Raw genomic sequence first — 24,126 nt, forward strand, 5'->3', positions numbered from 1 at the left:
GGGCTGCGCAAAAGTAAAGGTGCACAAACTAGAATAACAAAACACCAAATATAACCTAATGCAAAAGCAATAATAAACATAATGGTCAAATATCGACAATAATCTTTCGACAAGATAAGTCATCAATTACAAAACAGAACCACCTACGATGTGGTTCACAAAACACAATGTTTCAGCAGTTTTCAATAGTTGCAAAACAGTAAAATTAAAAACATTATTAAACCTTGTCCCAAAAAAATCTCGTGAGTGAAAATTAGGTCATTGATCAATGCATCAGCGCAGTTTTAAAATAGCGCTCTGTTTTCACAAACGACATTGCTACAGTAGAGCACATGCGCAGCTTGATCTCTTCGCAAAACAAATCTAAAATTCGCTGCCCGTGATATTTGGATTTGTTCTAAAAAATTTAACTAAATATCCTATTAACTTTTTTATCGAATTGACGCCTAATGCACACTGCCTTGTTTTCCCCTTTCAGGGTCCACACATAGTGATTTGGTTCGTGCACCTAAGCGGGTAATCGAGTACGTAACAACATCGTAATAAAAACCTTGCTCATAAAACCACTAACGTGTTTACGACATCATCAGAAAGTTGAAACGCAAAATGCGAACACACCATGCGTGAAAACTGAAACACAAAAAGTGTAAAAACGTTTTTATAGCAAGATACATAGTCATCATTTAAGGAACAAATGAACGTTAGGTATATGAAAAAAGTTAGGTTATAGAAAATAAAACATTTCGCATAAAAAGAAGAAAATGATCTTTGTTCTATCAATTTGCAGAAGTTTCTGAGTAAAAAGTAACACATGTATCCACACTGTTTAATAAATTTCTTAACAGAAGTAAGCCTTTGTCGATTTACTAGAATCCCCACAAGTTTTGTAATATTCTGCATTAGCCTAACTAGTCATACAAAAAAATAAATTAACTGTTTGGTTTAAATTCTACCTGTTTTTGTTGTATACCTATTATCATGCTGACAAACGTAGTGATAACAAATCTGAAAAAGCAACACACGCCACCAACTATCTCATTTGTCATTTATAACTTGCTTATAAGTGTGGTACAATACTGAACAGAAAAATAATTTACCACATTCATCTGGAATTAATTTCTGTAGGTAAAACATTTACTACTAAAATCGAGAGTGCATTGCACTGAACGACCAGCTAGTCATGAATCTATTTTTTACCTGCAACAGAGCCACATTTCAAACAACTAAAAACAAACTTCAAATCACATAAAAGGTAATAGCACAGTGATAATTTACAATAACAAAGGGACGTTATTGCAAGCATGGACAGAAGATATTGCACACACAAGTTTGAAATCTTACAATGCAGCATCATGTGCAATCACTTATTTCATTTCACTGCCAAAAAAATACTTCGTCATCTAGTTTGATTAGTCCCCTTAGTCCTGTACCAGAATATTGTTGGATAGGTTGTGTCCCAATCGTTACAATATTTTTGCAGCGTGCATTCGGCTTTGCATTGTTACAAACTAAAACTTTGAACCCACTCCCACTATCGTTAGCTGCGTGCCGCTGTTGGACTAAACTTTACAACACAAACAAAAAACAGCTACACTTTAGAATAAGATTTAAATCATAATTTTGATAATCAAAGCAAGATAAACACAACTTACCAAATTGTTAAAGGATGTTTGTTTTATCTAAATATAATGCACACAAAAGCTCACCACTTCTCTTCTTGACCAACACAAAAAACTGAACCATGGCGAAGGAGAAGGGCAGATCAGGTCTTGCTGTCGCACTTGATAAGAGCAGGTAATGTCCTGTCAACAAATATAAGTGATTTGGATCGTGTGTTGTAATGTCGGTAAAAATGTCCCATCTCGTAGACTCGCTTTTCTAAACTATGTGACATTAAGAAACAACAAAATTATAAAAGTTACAATAAATAAGTGCATAAGAGCATTTCATTGATACAGAAAAGTGGACCAGTTGATGTTTGCTTTACGAAATGCATCCAGAGGAATTGCCAAGTGGGACATCCCCATACATAATTGCAACCTATTGATAAATTTGTTCGTAGTGTTGCTTTATTGAATCATCACAACAGTCGGTCATAGAAACACCTAATGTTGTTACCGTATCCTGTATTTATTCGAGCAAGGATTCATCCCGTCTGTCGTTTCTCTCCCACAGAGTGCGTTTCCATTCGGGGGCAAATATACCATTTATATTTATAATGGATATATATTTGGCACCTACATTTCATTGGGTCCCTATCTTTTTCCTGGCACATTATAACATAATTGTTTCTGCAAGCATAATCTAATGGGTCCCCACACATGTGCATATGCGATTTGGTGACAGTAAATATAGGGCACAATCATTGTTAATCTGGAATAGAGGTTTTCCTATATATTCAGTCAACAAGACGTGATAATCTAAAAACAGCATGATTTGCACGCATGTTACGTAGCGAATGTAATTACTTCAGTTCGCGATATGGCGATATCTTTACTGTGCGAGAACACCGACAGCAAGATGCGCGTTTGGATAGCAAAGATACGATGTAAATAAAGTGGTATGTAGTAGTGTTTGTGTAGACCCGTGTACCTGATTACTTTTGACAAAAAAAAAACTATTGCAAAAACAACCCAGCAGGAACCCTACCCTCTAAGCTGCTCTTCAAAACAGTGAGTCTGCATTCCAGTGCTTCGCTCTCGGTTTGTTTATAAGATCAAAGGGCCGTCGGGTGTCCCACGAGAGTCGTCGGGTGTCCCACGAGAGCAAACATTGACTGCATCAGGCACCGATAGCAAGATAGCAGGGAAGGTAAAAACTTGACAGCATGGTGGTCTGTACAAAATAGAAGTTTAAGTGGATATTTAGTTGTACAAAATGGAAGGGCTAAAGTACCCAAACCTTGGGAAAATGGTACTGTGATAACACCTGCAAAATCAAACGAAAAAAAGGCAATGAGCAAAACGTTAAACAGTTGACACAATTTAATGCAACTCAATCCTCATCCACTAGTGAAATACGCTGCTTGCCAAAACAGTCGTGGTCGCTTTTCTAACGAGGATAATACGCCAGAGAATCATTCCCGTACATTACGGGCGTCTTCTTGACTTATAACCAATACCTTTATTCCGATCGGTACGCAGAAACTTCCTGTCTTCGATCTCTCGGTCTTTCCAAACTCAGTGCGTCTGTTTTCGACTGCTTCGCTCCAGGCCTGCATCTAGTGTAGTGCTAGGTGTCACACCAGAGCAAATATTTGCTGTAGGTTTGAAAATCGCCAAGCGGTAAGAGAAGGTACAATTTTAATCATGCAACTGTGTGCATTGGACCTTCCATACCTCAGTTTTTCTCCTTGTGTTTTTTTTTTTTCAGGACAGCGCGTGTGTGTTTGACTGCTTTATTATCAACTATTGTCTCATCTAGAAACCATATCGCCAGGTGTTCAACTTTAGTTCGACGTTTTAAAATACAAAGCGGAAGGGCTAAACGACTTTGGGAAAATGTGCCTAGCTGTAATGACACAACCAAAATTGGCGGAAGCTTAAAAGAGTTCATTCTTATTGCCTACAATTGTTGGGTGACAATGTACAGTGATCCAACAGGCAATGTCAGAAAAATACATTTATTGACCGGCACTAAACATGTGGAGTAATCATAGATAACATCGAGAATACAGTTTTAAGTAGAGATGTACCGAATATTCGGCTTGCCGAATTTATTCGGCCGAATCGGTCATTTTTGCACAGATTCGGTTTCGGCCGAATAATTTGTTGCGATTCGGCCGAAACCGAATCTTTTCCGAACACACATTTAAAGCGTTAAACGTGTCCTTTCTTGTCAGTAACAACGAAAATGTCGGGTTGGCAATCGTGCTTGGGGTCAATGCGCGTCAATCATTATATTTTTTAACATATTGACGCTTTTCCCACTGCAGACAAAAAATCAGTTTTCCGTTGTCGGGTTGGCAATCGTGCTTGGGGTCAATGCGCGTCAATCATTATATTTTTTAACATATTGACGCTTTTCCCACTGCAGACAAAAAATCAGTTTTCCGTTGTCGGGTTGGCAATCGTGCTTGGGGTCAATACGCGTCAATCATTATATTTTTTGACATATTGACGCTTTTCCCACTGCAGACAAAAAATCAGTTTTCCATTGTCGGGTTGGCAATCGTGCTTGGGACAATGTTAAACCCCACAGAACTAAAATACGGACGAAACACAACCATTCTGCACTAATTGTCTGGTAGATAAACTTCTTCTTTCATGTCAAACGCGTAGGATACGACTTTGCGTGACGTCATATATGATTCGGTTGATTCGGCCAAATTTTTTCGGCAAAACCGCCGAATATTCGGTTTCGGCCGAATCGAAATTTCGCCGATTCGGTACATCACTAGTTTTAAGGAACTTATTGCAAATGTTTGAGTATTTTACTTTATAATGGTATTTCAGGTATTTTCCGTGATTAGCCTAAAGTTGTTGCTCGCTTTACGAACGTGGTAAATGCGCAACAAAGCTATATAAGATTGTAAACGATTTACAAAAGAGGTTCCTGCTTTACATTGGCTTGGCATTCATCACAAGTCCATCACAATACATACATAATACCTTTATTCAAATCCTGCCCAAGAATACCTTCGTAGTCGAGCTCATCCAACACAGTGGATCAGCACTCAAATGCGTTACTCCCCTTTATGCCTTATTTTAGTCGTATGCTGCCAGATGTTAACTTGTCAGCGTGGTGATCTGTACAAACAGGGAGTACAATTATACTTTACGTTGGTTTATGACGTCACACATTCTATGGATTGTCGTAATCGTCATAGTAAACTTGCGATGTTTTAAACTTATAGTTTACAACCTTATAGTGTGCCAAGGTTTTCTAATCTAATTTCAAAACAGTTTTGTAAAGAACATCCTCCATGTAATAAATGTCAGGAAGGGAAGTTTTTTAAAAAAATTAACGTTTAGGCGCATTTATAAGGACTATAGGAACCACTTGAGTTGAGTCCACTTTATTTCTTTTCGTGAAAGACAAAATAGTAACAGAATTGCACTAAAACAATCACCAAGACGAAATAGCTGCTCAACGTTGAGACGTTATGCAGCCCAAATAGTGGATGGTATAGTGGGCGGATCATGATTTAAACGCGCTGCAGCTACCCCGTATTATGAAGCGTTATGTGGCGGGAGCTCACCAGAAAGTGAGTTTGGCGCACTATGAGTATAAAACGACTGGGGGGCGAAGCGATGGTGGGGCCAGTCGAGGGGGGCCCTAGAATCTTGTACACACTTTGGCATAGTGTAAATTATGAGCAACCTTTTTAATGTTGGTCACATTAGTTCAAGGCCTGACCAGGAACCTAAATTGTAACTTATAAAAGATGACTTTGACTAAAAACATTTTATTGTAGAAAAAAACCTTCTCTGGCCGCAAACTATAAGTTGCCCATGCATGGCACAAACGGAACAAATCACCCACAAAATGTTTTCATAGCAATACTTGTTTATGTAGTCAACATACAAAAAATGACAGCAAAACCACTTGCATGTGCAATGTAAAACGGATCGTACTTTAGGTCAAGGAAACCATGAAAATTATTAAATTTGTTGTTGGCAACTGTTCCAAAAGATCTGATTGGTCTGTCCGCATTCCCAGAAATTTATGTATCAAAACTAAATTTTCAAGCGAACAAAACTCTTGCTGCAGTCACCTTTGAACAGATAAAATCTCATCGAACAATAACAGTTGACGCAGTTCAAAGAACTCTTACCACAATTTGTTCAGCTGTGTTATCACGTTACTTGTATCCTTGCCGCAAGGTGTTTAAGGACGCCGAATAAAATATCACAACGACCCTACGTACTGTTCAACAACCTACCCGGCTTAACAGGGGTTTATCTGCACATTGTCTTAAAACCTACGCACCGTTTGACATCATACATTGTGTGGTTACATTTATTTAGCACCTCAGCCATTCGTTTTTTTTTTTGGCAGCAATGAAATGCAAATTACACTTAAAACAAGATGTCAACAATGGAATTTTGTCATGGTTTAGGAGGATTTCTGTCCGAGCATAGTTTTATCACTAGTTAACCATTAGATAAAACTCAAACGGGATCTGAGACGCGTGGTTTGTTCAAATTTAAACCTGGCAGAAGTCAATATCATCGTTTCCATCCAGTGGTTCTTGAACATGGGAGCACAACCCTTATTTTCGCTATGCACAGAATTTATGAAACATCACCTTCAATAAATAATTTTCCAATTGTGGGTTCCAATTGTGAACAAATAACCAAATATCCTTATAATTTCTTTTTAATTTAAGCCTCGCTTTACCCACTAGTAGCTGGGCAATTGTGTCAATTTCTAATGAGTTCAAAAAATCAAGAGTAATCCAAAAAAATGAACAGACTTATTAATTGTGCGAAATCTAATGAAAATTTGAAGGTTTGAGATTACTATATGAACGGGCGTCGCAGAAAAAAAACCAGTGGTTTGCACAATTTCATCGAATGGAGACGATTTGAAGTTGCTTTTTGACTTTCTGACATTTGCAATAGCGGTGATAAGAACTGTTTGAAAATACTAAATACAATCAACCACACTTACATGGCAAAGTATTTGATTAAAATAGATTCAGGCCGTTGGGCGAAAACGGTCACCTTTGCACAGATAAGCCGAACCGAATAAAAGCGACTGACGTGGTCTGCAACTTTATATCCACCTAACCACGTTACTATTGATTAGTATCATGTTACTTGATGTGTGTGTTTACCGACGCCGACCTGTACTGACACATCGGCATCGGCCAGACATATTGTTCAACGACCTTCGTTACTTTGCAGACTGGGAACACGCTTCATTCGTTCGTTTTCATCAGTCACTGGCTTTACAATTTTACACGTTTCAAAGGTGGTCAATTTTGAAATATGTAGCTTCATGCCATTTTGGCGTGGGTTGATACTTTTGGTCACTTTATTCTGGTTTGAGTGTTCGTTTGAGTTTAACCATAGGAAATGCGTTTATGCAGAATTACTGATCAAATTCTCAAACTGCAATTCCCTAACAACTACAATCGGTTAATACAAACAATGCAAAATCGCATCAGATACAACTTGTAAAAACGGTAAAAATTATTCCGAAATTTAACCAATTGCCCGGTTTGCGTTATATCCGGACCAAACAAGATCCAATGAGAGCACGCCAGCAAGCAATTACTAACGAATTAAAGTTTTCTTCATTCAACACAGAACATAAGAAACATGGAAAGGAATATACCATATAAAAACTACTGGCTACTTGCTTCGCTTAAAATTTAAGTATTCAGTTATTCGACTATAAAGCAAACGAAAGGCTACTACAACTGTACCCATATCTATCTTATTGCTTCGTGCTCATCAATAAAACTTTACTCATAAATAAATTTACGCTCTCCAGGTGATGAAAAATTTCACGAAATAGTTTTTACTGTCGAGTGCCGCAAAAACCAATTACAAATAGAAACGCTGTTTTACCCTTTACCATTTTTTCGTGTATTTATGTGTTCGGGGTGTGTTGCGAGGCAGTTTGTGTAAGTTGGCTTTATATAAAAATATTAACTGACGCAAACACAAACATTACCACTTTGTTTTATTTTAGTGATTGTTAACATTGTTTTTTGTACTCCGAGTGTGACAGTTGTTGAGCAACGTGGAAATCAGGTTGCAGGGACTTTCGGAATTTTTTTGATATTGGAAATCAGTTATAGCCTTTAAGTTTTTCCACTGTGGTAAACGAATAATGAGTTAATAGCTGCATTTGAAATGCGAAAATTTTCAACTTTGCACAAGTAAAAGCGTAAGAACGATCTATCCAAGCTTCTATTTACTGATTTATCTCATGTTACGTGTCGCTGCTTTGTGCTTACTGACGTGGAAGAAAACAAACACACCGAATTGTTCTATAGAACAACGCGTATACGCGTTTTTACAGGGCTTATGTTAAATGTGTTTCAATGGCTTGTCAAACGTCTTACTGCTGGATGGTTGTAAATTCACAACAACTGTGCATAGACGTTTTAGCAACCTTTGGGTTTGAATACTAATTTTAACGTGTTTGTTCCAGCAAGCACCTGGGTTTCACAACAATTTTGCACCCAGTTATCACTGTTTAAAAGTAAGGGCAGAATGCGCCATAGCACATTAAATCACACAGCTTAACCAAAACGCAGAAATTGCAATTAATTTGAGGTTTAATTACAAATATATAACAAATTAGCGTTTTTTTCAAATTCAAAAGGTTGGTTTTTAGGAACAGTTTATAAACATTCTCAATGAAATACAAAACTGTGTTTTAAGTTGAAACCTTTTACACTTTTCCTTTTTGGAACCAATCCTATCATTTAAACAACAACTACAAAAACACAACAACTGCATTCCATAAACCAGACTTTAGACTTCGATGCTAACAATTTTCTACATTGTCCACAGCATATACAAGTTTAACATACCTTACTTTGCATTTTGCCTTACCCACGATTCCTTCATCCAACCAAGCGCAATACATACGTTGCTCAATACAGAAACATAAAAAACTTTAAGTTGTAGTAGCGCACTTCATTTACAGTAGCAGTAGCAGTTTAGACTATCTATTATTAAGCTTTTCCGTTTTACTCGCATCATGTTACGTCACACCTAAAGCGGCGCTTCCGTGACGTCACACAAACAATGACAATGCAGATTATGACTGAGGGGAGTCCGCCGCATGAAGCAGCAATAATAATCATTTAGGAGTTGTTTTGATTGGCTCCCGCTGTGGTAAAATGGTAATTCAACTAATTAGATGAAGTAAATAATGTGTGAAAAAAGTTGTGTCAATTACTGAGTGTCATGCGAATTCACGAAGTCGAGTGCATATAAAGCTTGTTGGCACCACTTGTGGATAATTCAAAACGCTTTGCTAATACTTAATACAAAATGTGATTTAAATACAAAACTTAAAGTATCAATATTCTTTAGAAAAGGAAAAAAATACTGTTGAATAATTTTTTTACCTGAAGTGCTCGATGGTTTTAAATTGCTGGTTGATGAAAGTGGTTGCCTGGTTCCGACTGGCGTGGTTACTCCAATAGTGGTGGATTGTGTGGTTTGTTGACTGGAATGGTTGTTTCGGTCACAATTGTTATGATCTTTGTTTTTGTTGGTTTGGTAGTGGTTGTTTTCACGATAGTTGGTTTAGTGATTGCTGTTGTAGTGATAGTTGTTGGTGTGTTTGTTGTTGTAGTGATGGCTGTTGGTGTGTTTGTTGTGGTAGTGATAGTTGTTGGTGTGTTTGTTGTGGTAGTGATGGTTGTTGATCTGTTTGTTGTTGTAGGGGTGATGATGGTAGTTGTCGCAATAGTTGATGATGTCGTCTTTCTAGTTGTGCTAATTGTCGTAGTTGCTATAAACAAACAAACAGAATATTCAGCAAAATGTCATTTTTACCAATTTCAGATTGGAAAGGTTTTTACGACTTAAATTGTACAAGCGATTGTTTATAAAAATATCTTTCCTGATTTGGGTCTCAGTTATTTACAGGGTTTAATGATACTTACTTGGAATGGATTTCTGACAATTCTATCTGGCGAAATATGTGCACGGTACATCAAGCCATAGACAAGATAATCTAAAACTATGAGCGTCGCCCATAAGCATGAGTAGTTTTCGTTTCCTCCAAAGTTGTTTGGCTCGTTCATATACCACTGAGTAGTTGTGACGTCACTTCCATCGTTCCATTGAAACAAACCAGTGCTTGTGTTTCTCATTGCTCCGATGTAAAGGCAATAAGGTACATCTGGTTTAAAAGTAAAGTTTTGTTCATATCATTGTTTGTAAGCCATCAAAACTCAAGTGGAAAATAACCTTACAGGTTTTCAAGCATTTGCAAAAATGTTTAGCAAATTAATGAATGATTAGTTGAAGAGTTAAAAGCACTGTATGGCACCCTTAAGCAACGGTTAAGTCAGCAGTAACAAGTAAAGTCGACGCTCAAGGTGCAAAATTAGGATAATAAAAGGAAAATAGATAGGGACCGTCCAGTACTAGGTCCATTTAATAGCTTTACCACAGAACCGAAAAATCTTTTTACGCAACAACCACAAATGTGTATACTAATGTTAAATAAAAGTTTAGCAACTAGAGATGTACCGAATATTCGGTTTGCCGAATTTATTCGGCCGAATCGGTCATTTTTGCAAAGATTCGGTTTCGGCCGAATAATTTGTTGCGATTCGGCCGAAACCGAATCTTTTTCGAACACACATTTAAAGCGTTAAACGTGTCCTTTCTTCTCAGTAACAACAAAAATGTCGGGTTGGCAATCGTGCTTAGGGTCAATGCGCGTCAATCATCATATTTTTTGACATATTGACGCTTTTCCCACTGCAGACAAAAAATCAGTTTTCCATTGTCGGGTTGGCAATCGTGCTTGGGGTCAATACGCGTCAATCATTATATTTTTTGAAATATTGACGCTTTTCCCACTGCAGACAAAAAAATCAGTTTTCCATTGTCGGGTTGGCAATCGTGCTTGGGACAATGTTAAACCCCACAGAACTAAAATAAGGACGAAACACAACCATTCTGCACTAATTGTCTGGTAGATAAACTTCTGCTTTCATGTCAAACGCGTAGGATACGACTTTGCGTGACGTCATATATGATTCAGTTAATTCGGCCGAATTTATTCGGCAAAACCGCCGAATATTCGGTTTAGGCCGAATCGAAATTTCGCCGATTCGGTACATCACTATTAGCAACTGATTTTTTAATTGGTCTGTAACATACAGAATCTTCTCGAAATATGTTGTAGATGTGCTTCAAAGGCTGAATATCTTACGAAAAGTTATTTGTTACAGCACGACTGGTAAGTTAGTATTACCTACATATATTTTAATACACTTGCATCCGCCTACATTGGCTTTCGCGATTACAGGCAGTGCACGCCTGCGCTAAACTACAATGTCCCATATCCACAACTAATGTATTCAATAATGATACGTGGTTAGATCTTAGTGATAATATACACACAATCGACACAAATACTTCAACACTTGTTAACATAGAATACAAATGTTCAGTGGAAAATCAGACCTTGTACCTGTCACAGTTATATGAAGCTTTAAAAGATTAAAGATAGCCGTGGTTTTGACGTTAGCTACATTAGATTGCAACGCAGAACATCTCTTCTCTGCTTCAGCATATGAATATACTATATTCTGTTCAATAGAATATTGAAAGTTCTGGAAGTTATACCAAGTTCGCGAATCTGCCAGAGCACACGTCAATATAACCAAGAATGTTTAAATTCATATTGTTTGTTAGTTAATCTGTGGCACAAAGCAAAAAAATGGGGTTTAAGGTAAATTCCACTACACTTAGTTTGTAGCACATTCTGTCCGCACTTTACAGTCTTTTCTTAACAGATTTGTTTTGAATCTTCAGATGTATTGTCGTGTACGTTTTTTTATATTGATATTGCGTCTTTTTTGTCTCTGCAAGTGAAATAAACTCAACACAGCTCGTATTCTACTGCATAAAAAATGCCGCTTTTCAGAATTTTACCAACCTATAAAGATAGTTGTTTTCACGATATTGCCTAATCTCATAAATATGCGACAAGTGTTACAGTTTTGAATAATTTTGTAAATTTTGCAAGCAGAGCTACTGTTTAACACACAAAACTCATTCCGACAACTCGCTTCGGACACACTAACTCGTATTTGTTTTACATGATCAGGCATCAACATTGTTCTATCAACTTCAACACACAAAATCTGTTGAAGATGAATTGCCTGGACAAAAGCCTACAGTTTCGTGTAACAACAAACTTTCGATCAATTAATATCAGGAAAGTTTTTGCAAGGTCTATGAGGAAGTCATAAGAATATATTGAAGTTTCCAATGACTAGGAACAATAGAGGATGTTGCGTTATACAATGCGACGCACGCTCTATTATTACACATTTTTCAATGGCTTTTAACCTGACTACTGAGTTTTTTACTAGATTACACACATACATATACTGACATACAGATGTACACGCTTGATACACTGTTGTTGCAATCATATTAGGGTTACTATATCTGAGTGCTCAAAATTACTGACAGTTTCAAAATTATCCTTGACAAAACCAAACCTACGCTATATTGTGTTTTATAGCACGCAGTTACATTCTACAGCCAAACTAAAAACAAAGCAGTTGGTTTTGTGTATTAACCTAATAATGTTTGCAATACATAAGCATTAACTGCGAGAAATTGGATCTGAAGAGTTGTTGCTTTCTAGTCTCAGTCAATAATGAACACATTAATCACTAGTTAAAGCTGAACGTTGATCACACGTCCTGAATATGGCTTGTTAATATGGGCGCCGGCACGTAGGGATAAGAAGGGATTTTAGGTTTTAGGTAATGTAAGTTTGATGCATGGTTCATGCTTATATGCAGGGTTGCCATCGACTTGAAACCAAAAATAAGGGCAACCAAAAAATTAAATTTTCATATGAAACGAAACAAATGTTTTTGAACAAATCTTTGCATTTTTACGAGCCACGATATATCACATGCCATATTTTTGGGCAGAAACGATCTGTTCCAGCAACTCTTTGATCGTTCAAAATACTTTGTGCATCTCACGACTGTCCAGGTCTAGGTTTACTTTTACTTTCAGCAGGGATTTGACTTGTAGTTGTTGAAAATAAGACAAAATAAGGACGTAAGTCAAAAATAAGGATATTTCTTAGAAATAAGGACAATGAACTTTTCTAAGTCATAGCCCTTCAAAATAAGGACAAATCTTAGAAATAAGGACGGTATGGCAACCCTGCTTATATGTGTACATAAATACCTGTTTCAGTAATGCATTCATATAAGTAGGCTATTGTCTAAGTCAGGGGCAGTGGCGTAGGAGCATATGCTGCCGCTCCTGGCTTTCGTTGAAAATACCGCCCTAAGTAGACTGCAGCAATTTTTGAAATAGTTTCATGTTCCAGCAATCTTTTCAAAAAATAATAAATAATGTGCCGCGTCTCAGAAGTTCTATATTGCTCGAGAAAGAAGCCTCACTGTATTAGAGGCCAAAAAAGACAAATTATAAAAAAGGCTTTCTGACTCAGAATCCTGATAAAATTTCCTTTTTTATAAGAACAAAAAACTTTTTTTGATAAATATTGACATTTATCCAGAAGTGTCCCCTTAAGTCATTTTGCCGCCCCCTTTCTGCCTGCCGCCCCTGGCGCAGAGCCAGAACCGCCAAGTGGCTGCTACGCCACTGGTCAGGGGTGCTCAACCTTTTTTGACTCAAGATCGACGTTTGAGGTATTCAAACTCTCGGGATCTGCCATTAGTTCGCATTTTCCCTGCCCAATTTTATCGTGGTTTCAGATAGATTTGGTTTACAGTGCAAAAAGCGCTATTTGTGTACTTGATCCAATACTAATCTTTAAAGTACAATATTGAGAAAACTGTAGAGACCAAACCACTCATTGAATTAAAATAAAGAGAGCAACTACCAGTACAAAGTAACAATTACCACTACAACTATTACGTTTGTGACGTAACAATGAGCCCTCTGAGTATTTGTGCTGTAAACATATCAACTTATTATGTTGATAAATATAAAATAAGGACATCCCAGACACTCCTTTGAAACGTGGTACAAAACAACTATATATTTTATATTATTATCTGCATACCTCGCGGTCGACTTAAAATTGGTCGGAGATCGACCATAGAACGCGATCGACGGGTTGGGCACCACCGATCTAAGTTATCTCCCCTTTGCCAAATTCTGCCGGCGCCGATGATTGCCAATTAGCTTTCTCTGTACAAAACGAAAACTTTGACAACTAGCTTCATGCACTGACCGACAATGGAAATGCGTTTTCAACAGCACTTAAATCGTATTGTATAGTTGTTGCAAAGAGGGAATATATGTTATACACATGATCTAGCGCACACGGAAACAAACGAATACTCTATGCGCTTATGAGTAGTGATGAGTAGAAATTGCGGATGCGAATGTCATCTAACGCATTTATTGCACTGAAGAAGCTGTAAATGTAAACGGACATCCACGTTCATCATGTAAAAACATTTCGTTTATCTGATCAGGCGATGTGACATAATATAAAACCAGTTATGCGTCATTGCTTATGTTAGTTGCTTGGTACACGTAAAGAGACTCGTTCGCGATATATGAGGGACATTCCCACGAGCCTTCGGCCTTTTTCTAATAATAACTTGTACGTTTCGGAGTTGCAAGTCGCGTCGGGCTTTTCGGTTCAGGGTTTACGCCCCTTTACACTATGATTATGACGCCTAAACATAACTTTTCTTTGCAACCTTCTTCTACGATTTTTCTTAAGTTTGTTAAATAAGATGATCGAAGTTATTTTTAGCTCAAAACAACTGTTGATGACCAATAATCACAATATACGTTTATTGTCACATACTTTGGAGTTAGATAAAGCTTTGTAAGAATCTAAATTAAATAATATTTTGTTGGTAAACATGATTATGCATCTTGGCAACCAGACGGAATTGTTAAAAATGCTGTGATTTCGATTAGTGGCATGCTTATCCGACATTCACAAGTTTGTATCATGTAGTTCCCTCGTACTGGGTAAAATGTATGAAAACTAGTGTTTTAAATACACTATATTAATTAGTCAAACACAAACCACACAAGTTCAAAACTACAAATCCTGGTAAATTTATTCTGGGAATCTTTCCCTATTCTATTGCCATTGTCACAACGATTTCCACCTTTCATTTTATAAATCACAAGTTCGGGAAATGTTTATTTCCAGGCTAAAATCAGTGTTGACAGTGTTGTAAAAACAAATTAATTTCGCTAAAAAGCATCTTCAGTGTCTAGAAAGCAATAAAAGGGATTAAAAATAGAAAAGGCATTGAAAATAGAAAAATCTAAAGTTTCCTTCGCACACACAATCAATCCTCAACCGAAAGCCCAACAGACTTAACTGACTGGACACGCAACGAAAGATAAGAAAACGCACGAAAGATAAACACGTAAAAGCGTAAAGGGCGAAGGAAAAAACACGCGTCACTTACACCTCGGTAAAACCATTTTTTGATTTTATTTTCGCATTGATTTTGTTTAGCCATTTGTCTTCGGCTAAATCCAGATCAACAGTACGTGGCTGTTCCACAAACACGAAACAATAGCAACTTTCAATTGATGGCTTTTTCGCAAACTTGTTTGGATGTCGTTCTTTATAATGGTGTAAAAGCGCCGTCCCACCATCGCGCTGCGAAGTGTCAAACTTCGCCCAAATGGCGCGGTGACCCGACCACCGAGTTGCAAACCGATTCTTTGTCTGGCCTACATATTGTTTCCTAGGGCGTAAAAACACTTGTTGTAGGGAGGCCCTAGGAAGCTTGCTTTAGGGCAACTAAACCATTGCGCTCCATCAGGATGCTATCCCTGCGGGCATTGTGCTCTATGTGGCAACCATGGAAACCACAACACCGACATGGTTAAAAATACCGCATTTCTGCAAACCCCGATGCGCAGATTTAAGATCTTGCAACATCTGACATGTAGGAGTTATGGCATTTACGTCGCCACTTGCAACTTATGCCAAGAACAATATGTAGGCCAGACAAAGAATCGGTTTGCAACTCGGTGGTCGGGTCACCGCGCCATTTGGGCGAAGTTTGACACTTCGCAGCGCGATGATGGGACGGCGCTTTTACACCATTATAAAGAACGACATCCAAACAAGTTTGCGAAAAAGCCATCAATTGAAAGTTGCTATTGTTTCGTGTTTGTGGAACAGCCACGTACTGTTGATCTGGATTTAGCCGAAGACAAATGGCTAAACAAAATCAATGCAAAAACAAACATTAAAAAAATGGTTTTACCGAGGTGTAAGTGACGCGTGTTTTTTCATCGCCCTTTACGCTTTTACGTGTTTATCTTTCGTGCGTTTTCTTATCTTTCGTTGCGTGTCCAGTCAGTTAAGTCTGTTGGGCTTTCGGTTGAGGATTGATTGTGTGTGCGAAGGAAACATTAGATTTTTCTATTTTCAATGCCTTTTCTATTTTTAATCCCTTTTATTGCTTTCTAGACACTGAAGATGCTTTTTAGCGAAATTAATTTGTTTTTACAACACTGTCAACACTGATTTTAGCCTGGAAATAAACATTTCCCGAACTTGTGATTTAACAAAACTTACTTCGCATCTTTTCTTCTTCACGATTCCTTCACTCAGCAAAGTTTCTTCTTCAGACGACGTTAAGCACTTGGAGCCAAATTTATGGAAAACTGCAAACCGCCATTTTGTTTCAAGTGCCTCGACTGGTTGCTGAGCAACGTGATGAGTTGTCGTCTCTAAATATATTTGTCGGAATTACTGTGTTGCTGTCAAAAAATCAATGTCTTTTACAACTCTAACATAAACGTACGATTTTTTTTCAGTTAAGAACCAGCACGATTTTGAACAAGCAGGCAAATAAAACAAATTTTCGGCTTACGTTAAATGTTAGCTAGCAGTAAAGCTTGTTTAAATACAGTCTGTTGTGGAATGAACTAAAAGATTTTGCCATTAATATCAACACCTCTTTGTCCTTCATCCAACACAGTGCGTCTGCATTCAAATGCGTCGCTTGAGGCTATTGTCTCATCACGTATACCGCCAGGTGTCTCACCAGAGCAAATATTCATTGCAGTGTTCTTAAGATCGCCAAACCAGTTCGAATTGCGGACTGCAAAGATAAAATTATATGAGTTATTGAACGTACCACCGCCAAATATGGAACGCTACACGAAATATGTAAAGCATTAAAACTTTTGCGAAACCTGGCGTCATTTGCAATCAATTTATTTGAAGATAAACAACACAAAAGCTCACCACTCTTCCTCTTGACCAACACAGAGAAACTGGAGCATGGAAAATTAGAAGGGCAGATCAGGTCTTGCTGTCGCACTTGGTGAGCGCAGGTAATATACTGCCTACAGAAATAAGTGGTTATAAACATATGTTGGAACGTCAGTCGTGTAAAGGCATGTCTGAAACCCAGCAAATGAACGTTACCGGTTGTGGAGTGCGGATGCAAGACAATGCAGACGCCCAACAGACCTTCTATGACCGTGAGATGTCCAAACCGTCAACGAACTCTAGCGACCTTTGATTGTGGTTTCAGTGACACTCATCTACCTAATTTGGCAAAATTAAAATAGGTTGACATGCTCAAAACATTGCGTGTATCTTTGAAAACAATCCTCAAATATCTCGGCTTCATTTATGAATGAGATAGTGGGACACCATACTTGAATAAAGATGTGTTCTGTGAGTTGTAAAAGTCAGTACATTTGTCTGAAAAGCGTTATTGAGTTTAATCAGGTAATGTTTTGCCACATGATACCAAGTTAAACACTGAGGTTACATGTCAACCCATCAAACCAAACACGAAAAACAAGTGATGTTTCGTTGCAAACAAATGGACTTGCTAAGTACAGTTAATTTTATTTTTTTTCCGGCACAATATAAAAATATATTGATAAGCAATATCAACTTTGTCACACCCAATAAGCTCTGCAACCAACTATAGATCAAATACCGGGATTGCTTTTATATATCGTCACCCTTGCAATAAAGTGTTCCACAAACCAACAAACACAAATGACGAAGCTCAAGCAGTGAAAGCACAAAATGACCGAGTTCAAGTTAATTTAAAACGGTAAACCACACCCTTCGTCAAAACAGCTTGTCAGACAAGCTGAAAATTGATTTAACGCGCGATATAAGGGCAGAATAAGGGCGCCTTCCAAACCAATCAGCTTAAGCTTCCAGACATAAAAAAATGCCTACATTTAAAAGGGTGCCTATATTTTTTCAGGTATTTTGCATTAAAGAGCCAGCACACAAGTGTAACTGTAAACTGGTTGTGGTATTGAATAAAGAACGCAATAGTTTTTAATTTCATTTCTAACAACGATTTCTTCCGCAGCGAGGAAATCAGCTTTCAAAACTCACTAATTCCGCCATAAACTACACACGTATATTCAACAAACAGTCGTGTGGTAGCCTCGCGAGCCAAAAGTCAACTTTAACGCGGTTTCAGTAAAAGTGTGGCAATACCATGTTTAACAATTAGAAGAACGCGTTTCTCATCTAAAGTGCCCTTGAACGACCAATAATATATTGATTGTCTAGTAGCTGTATTTTGATCACCAATGGGAACGTCTCTGAAGGAACCAACGATGTACAACGTCATTATATTTTTCATCTTGTAATCTTGTGTTGTTTGCTGTCAATTTGAAAGTCGCTTTTGGCAAGCTAGAACATAACTATTACGCTTATCACAGTGGTTTACAGAACCGAAATAACCGAAGAACATAAAATGTATTCAAACTTCAAAAGCAATCTTATCCTAATTATTTTTCGCAATTTGTGTGTTAAATCGGCGCCACGCATTTAGAAATACCGGCGGTTTTCTATATTTCCGGTATTGCCAATTGCATCACATTACTATGTAGATTTACTGCACATTGCGTTGAGACGTACACAGTATATGCACTATTAAACTACTGAAGTGAACGCACATTTAAAACCCAGCAAGATAAGCAGAAGAAAAAGCAGCTGTATCCACGTTTTTATCAGACACACAAACGCACACTTACACCAATGAACTGCGCTTTTTGAGTGTTTTATCGTCGAGTTTGTGCCAACAAGTGTAGCGAAATTTTGTTGCTTGTTTGTTTGCTTGCTTTTCACAGTCACTTTATTGATTTTATTCTTTTTCGTTGTGGCCCCTTAGTTACGTTTGTATTATGGAACCCTCGCTGCTTCCCCTTATGGGTGATTGGTTTGTAAAGCGTTGATTGCACCGGAATGTGCCTGCCTGTTCCGCATGTCTTTAATAGGACGTCGCAAATTGATGATATGGCTTTTTCTGTGGGCGCCGTAAAACGTGGTGGTGTTACTATTGGTGGTGGGTTGCCACGTGCCCGGTGTAACGTAACGTTACTTTTACATTGTTTTAAATATAAGTCTGTGTCCATAAGCGAAACCAGCGTGCGGGAGTAATTGGCTTCAGTGGTGATTCGTTATTGCAGGGTTCTGGACCGGTTACGAATTAAGTAAGCAGGCTTGGTGCATAAAACCAATTTATCTGCTATGTTAATGACTAAAAAACTATCTCAGTCACAGTTACCGATCGAATATTGTACCGAAAAACACAAAATTCGTCCTTGCAACGTTCTAATAACCAATTTCTGTCGAACGTCAATCTTACGAAGTATTTGTTAGCTTGGGTTCTTTTCCACAAAAAAAATTGAGGTTCTGCAAATTGAGCAAAAATAGGCAAAATTTGGCAATTCCAGTGATAAAATTAGACACAAACAGTACACGTACCCTTACACTATTCCTTATTGCAACATCACAATCACCAAGTATAACAATACCGTTTGCAATCACCGAAAAACGACAAATGACATGACACTAAACACGGACATGTAACATTACATATAGAGTTAATTGTAGCTCCTGGTTGCAATAGTTTGTCCAAATAATTACATAATTGCTTGAAACCAAACAAAGTTCAATAGCACACTAAAGTACTCAAGTTGAGCAAAACTTACTTCGCATCTTGTCTGTTCAACGATTTCTTCACTCAGCCAAGTTCGCGCTTCTGCAGTTGACATCAAGCACTTGCAGCCAAATTTATAGCAAACTGCAAACCGCCATTTTTTCTCGCGCTACGGCTGGTTGCTGAGCAACGCCTTTTTCCACCTCAGTAAAGATTTAAAAACACATTTCCTCCACGACGTGATGGCGAATCCTCTTCCTGTTTAAAATCAAAGTGATTACCAAATATTGAGAACACCTTGTTTAACACGTTAAATGCCAGATGTAAAATATGCGGTGAAACAATAGTGTTGTCCTCGCTATGTGGAATCACAGTGTTTTTGACATAAGTTATTTTGGGCATAAAACATATTTCAAGTCTTTCATAACTCCAATACGGTTTCTCTAAATATGGTGGCATTTATCCTGTATCAATTAGAGTGATTCAAGCTTGAAATTGGGACGCTTTCGAACAAGCAGGCAAACAAAGTGAATCATTGGATTTTAGTGTTTTGTTATTGTCGTGATTTGCTTGTATGAGTCCATTTTCTACATAAATTGGCACGGTGTCTTTAAAACTTAGCAAACCACATTGCAACCAACTATAGTGATTTTATATTTGTTCCTTTTTGTTGAAAAAAAAAACATACCGGTTGAACGCAAAGGACACTGCGACGTGGAGTGTAAGATAGGGCGTGTGGTAAGCTTACGTGTTAATAGTTTGTGGCAAATGTTAATCAAAAAGAAAGATCTAATTCATACTCAACAATTATGTGACAAGTTTCAAAGTTGACCACATCTGTATTTGGAAAATAGAATACATGAAAACTGTCGCGAATACATGAAAACTGTCGCCAAGTTTTAATTAATTGAGTTGGATTTGGTGAAAAAGCAATTCCATACAAGCAACACAGCGCCTCAGAAAAGTTTTATGTCTACGACAGTTAACAACCATGGTTTTAAAAACAGCATGCAAAACACCGTTCAGGTTTATAAAGGAAGTTGGGCTGATTGAGGCAACCCGATGCCGCGATACGTCACAGCAAACTACGCATTGCCGTCGCTAAAAAACACAGTGCCACTTTGTGATGAGTTTCCACGCTAAATCATGTCTCACTTTTTCACGAAGCTGCTGAAAGCAGCAACGTTTAACTCGCAAGTTTGGAACCTTTCTAGTAACGGACTCTAATTTACAAGTTATCAGTTCTATTTCCTTTTGTTTTCCAGCCTTTTATGTATAGGGCCCCTATTAAATTTTCGTAAATTTTTTTGACGTTGTGCATTTCTTCTAACTATTCATGTATGGTATAATAGAGAAACAATAATATAGCGAGTTTGCCGCAACAAATGGAATATTGACAGACTTCGTAAACGTTGAAACCGACCTTTTAAAACAATGCACAAATTTAATTTTAACATTTTGAAGCCAACAACATTATTATCGAAACAGTTTTACATGCGTAGTGTTGTGAGCGCAAACTTTTTAGCTGTGAAACATGAAAAAATAAAAATGGTACATAACTGTACAGAAACACTACACTAGTGCCACAGAATTGGGAAACGGATACAAAAAACTCGCGGTTAAAAATACGCCAATGTAAGATAAATAGGAGACAATAATAAAAGACGCAGCAGCCGCACGCTTAAGACCAGTGTTTTTTCGCACCGAAAGCACCGAAACGGTCCCCAAAATTTCTCCAGCGGTTTCCCAAAATTTGAAAAAAAAAATATTCTTTGGTATTTAAATGAAACACTTGCGGTCTCTTAAAACTACTTAGCGGTCACCCAAACCAAACCTTACCTGCTTAAGACTACATTTACAAATGAAACGTGGCAGAGAAGTTATGTATCTCGCTGGAGAAGTTAATTGTGGTTACGAAATAAGCGTATCATACAATTCTCTTCTTCAGAAACCCGCTTGTCAGCCAGCAAGCCTGAAACCTGTCCATCTTAAAGGTAACTTCCTTATACAACTTCCGCAAACTTTCGATGTGGAGCCATGAATCAATTTCAGTCACGCAGACCTGATGCATTAATAGACGGAGTTTCCCTGCGTGTTGCAAGGCAATGTATTGTTTCAAAATTACCAAAACAACAACATGAGTCTTAAGGTAGCGTGGCACGAAAGCTTAACGCTAATTTCTTCTCGCGGCAATAGCTAATAACTTTACATTGATCTGAAATCAAACCTAAACCTAAATTATAAAGAAAACAGGCTTGACTTGCCTCTCCCATCAAATTAGTAAATATACGACACAAATTATCCCGAATGTGAAGTCAGGCCCGAATTAAGCTCGAACTCGGCCTCGTCCTGTACAGAAAGTTGAACCACTGACTGGCAACGTTTTGTTTAAACATTTTTACATATTTACCCTGTAGAGTTTCGACCAACGATAACGTCACACACACAAGATGTAGGTAATTTTGAAATTAACACGATGTAGATGCGGGGTAAGGTAGACAACTTTACTTTACAGGTCGTGTCAATTTTACAGGCTCATTAAGTGATAAGTTTGCAGTATCCGAAAGATATCACTTCCACAACTGCACGCAATACCGCGCACCAAGGTAAAAGTTCGAAATGAGCAATGATGGAAGAGTTAGATTGTTTTATCGACAAATGAAGTTTCCAAGTTGCCCTGTGGTCGATCGTACTACTACTGTCACAGCAAAATAAACTAACTCTGTGATAAATATGAAATCGATGGGCATTAAAAAGGATAAGATTGCTGCAGACAGTGCACTCTGTTTCGGCCAACGTTTTGTCACCAGCTGCACTGATGAAAACTTACATGTTGAAACAGTGTGGCCTGTCAGCTGCGTTGCGTTGAGCAAATATTCTTAACATGATTTGATTCAAAAATCCCTTGAAATCGAATCTCGGTCAGGTTCTGTCGCATCAAAAACCTCACACGACAAACTCGCAGAACTTGACAAACTCCTCTTTGGCTCTATCAAGCGGCAAAACTTGTATGCAAATGAGGCAACGTGATAGTAAAATGCCGTTTTGTATCACGAATCTCGCTCATGTGAAAACGCCGTTCTGTAAGAGTGGCTGCTGCCTTCACGTAGTTTAAACACAGTTTCAACTAAATATTTGCGGCTGTAACAAAACGAAGCCAAAAGAAACGTCGCTAACAATCATATTAAACAACTTCAGGTGGAATGTGACCTGTGACCAAGGTTTAAGCAGCTAAAGCGGTTTGCACGTGCCGTCCTATTGAAGTAATCCAAATTTCGATTACAACCATCGCATTATAGGCTACAAGTATAAAATAAAAAAAGGTTTTATTAAATAAATTTTACTATCTTTAAACCGGGAAATCCTTATATTAATCAATCAATTTAATTTATTTGTTTCAGCGCCCACGTATAATAATAAAGCAGATAACATGCGGGTGAACATGTGAAACAGGCGTTAAAACAAAAAGGCTGCAGCTTGAGCCACAATTGGCGTTTTTTTTACAAGCTGCCCTTATCTATTTGTATGTGGCGGATTTATATATAAATTGGTGAAAAGAAGAAGAAAAAAAGTAAGCACCACGTTAAATAAAAAAAAAACTATTAAATAGATGAAAGATTGACATAAAACTTTGTGAAAGTAAAGCAACGAGCAAACGGACGTTGGGCAATGATAACAACGTTGTAAGTTTACATTTCTGCAGGCAGTAATTGGACGCCTGTCTGGTGGCATAATTACTTTACTATATTTGCGATGAGCAATCAAGACCGAAGTAGTGGTGGTATTTCATAACAGTCAACATTAGTCACAAAAATCCAACTTATCAACTTTCATGTAGTTGTGTAAACAGTCATTTCTTGAACTTTTGTTCCCATTTTTTCGTTTATTTGCTTTTAAATTATTTTTTTTAATGCAACCGACTGCTTCACGTTAACTCGCAACTGAATGTGCATTTGGTTACTTGTGGTGCTGTGTGAATAAATAAGTACGTGGAAATAACCAATGCAAAAATTGTGTATCAACAAAATGATAAAGGAAAAAATACAAATACTAGAAATTGCATGTTATATGTTGAAAACCCTAATGGTCAAAAATCAGGTGGTGACCGAAGTAACGCTTTCAAAACCTCCAAAGCTTTAGACCCAAAATCTCACCGTGGTTTAATAGAACTTTGAATTTAAGTTTCAATAAAAACGGCGGCTTCGTTTGCAGTTGGAAATTTTAAGTGAAATTAGATACGGAGAGATTTCCAAACCACACGACTCCAAATAAATAATTATAGTTATCGCTCTTTAGCTCCACCATCTGCCTGTCGTCGAACATTGAAATGTCTGTTTCAAAATGCAAAAGTTTTTCTCTCTTGCATTTCGAGTTCTCCTCTGCATTGAAAAGTCTAGCAAATCAAAAATAATTAAGTAATCTTTTGTCAGGTGTCGGGTTATTCCAAATATATTTTAAACTTGCAATGAAGGCAGCTTTTTCACCAACATTTTAACTTAATGTATAGTCTACACATTATATCAAGCATGATTTATCACTAAAAT

At 37.6% G+C, this 24,126-nt stretch overlaps 2 protein-coding genes across 5 annotated transcripts; one reads left to right on the plus strand and one right to left on the minus strand.

Moving 5' to 3' along the window:
* Positions 1-2: 2 nt before the first annotated feature.
* Positions 3-19,692, minus strand: LOC145224477 (uncharacterized). 4 transcript variants are annotated; one of them, XM_080090982.1, is made up of 13 exons: positions 19,635-19,692; positions 17,086-17,208; positions 16,903-16,999; positions 16,610-16,756; positions 16,228-16,382; positions 13,720-13,847; positions 9,581-9,819; positions 9,038-9,426; positions 4,611-4,748; positions 3,122-3,220; positions 2,650-2,835; positions 1,707-1,802; positions 3-1,564 (listed from the first exon to the last, which is right to left on the minus strand). In XM_080090982.1, the coding sequence occupies exons 6-8, from the start codon at positions 13,754-13,756 to the stop codon at positions 9,205-9,207; spliced, it is 498 nt and encodes a 165-aa protein (XP_079947108.1). In that variant the 5' UTR covers positions 13,757-13,847; positions 16,228-16,382; positions 16,610-16,756; positions 16,903-16,999; positions 17,086-17,208; positions 19,635-19,692; the 3' UTR covers positions 3-1,564; positions 1,707-1,802; positions 2,650-2,835; positions 3,122-3,220; positions 4,611-4,748; positions 9,038-9,204. The 4 variants fall into 4 exon arrangements, with proteins under 4 accessions (XP_079947108.1, XP_079947107.1, XP_079947106.1 ...); XM_080090981.1 differs by having other exon boundaries at positions 4,638-4,748; positions 16,903-17,003; XM_080090980.1 differs by having other exon boundaries at positions 16,903-17,003.
* LOC145222305 (uncharacterized) lies at positions 14,599-16,209 on the plus strand. The gene is made up of 2 exons (XM_080088404.1): positions 14,599-14,619; positions 15,412-16,209. Exons 1-2 carry the CDS (start codon positions 14,599-14,601, stop codon positions 15,925-15,927), a joined length of 537 nt encoding a protein of 178 aa, XP_079944530.1. The 3' UTR covers positions 15,928-16,209.
* Positions 19,693-24,126: the final 4,434 nt, after the last annotated feature.

Source organism: Phallusia mammillata, chromosome 4, assembly GCF_965637545.1.
Source record: "Phallusia mammillata chromosome 4, kaPhaMamm4.hap1.1, whole genome shotgun sequence".
Taxonomy (NCBI): Eukaryota; Metazoa; Chordata; class Ascidiacea; order Phlebobranchia; family Ascidiidae; genus Phallusia; species Phallusia mammillata.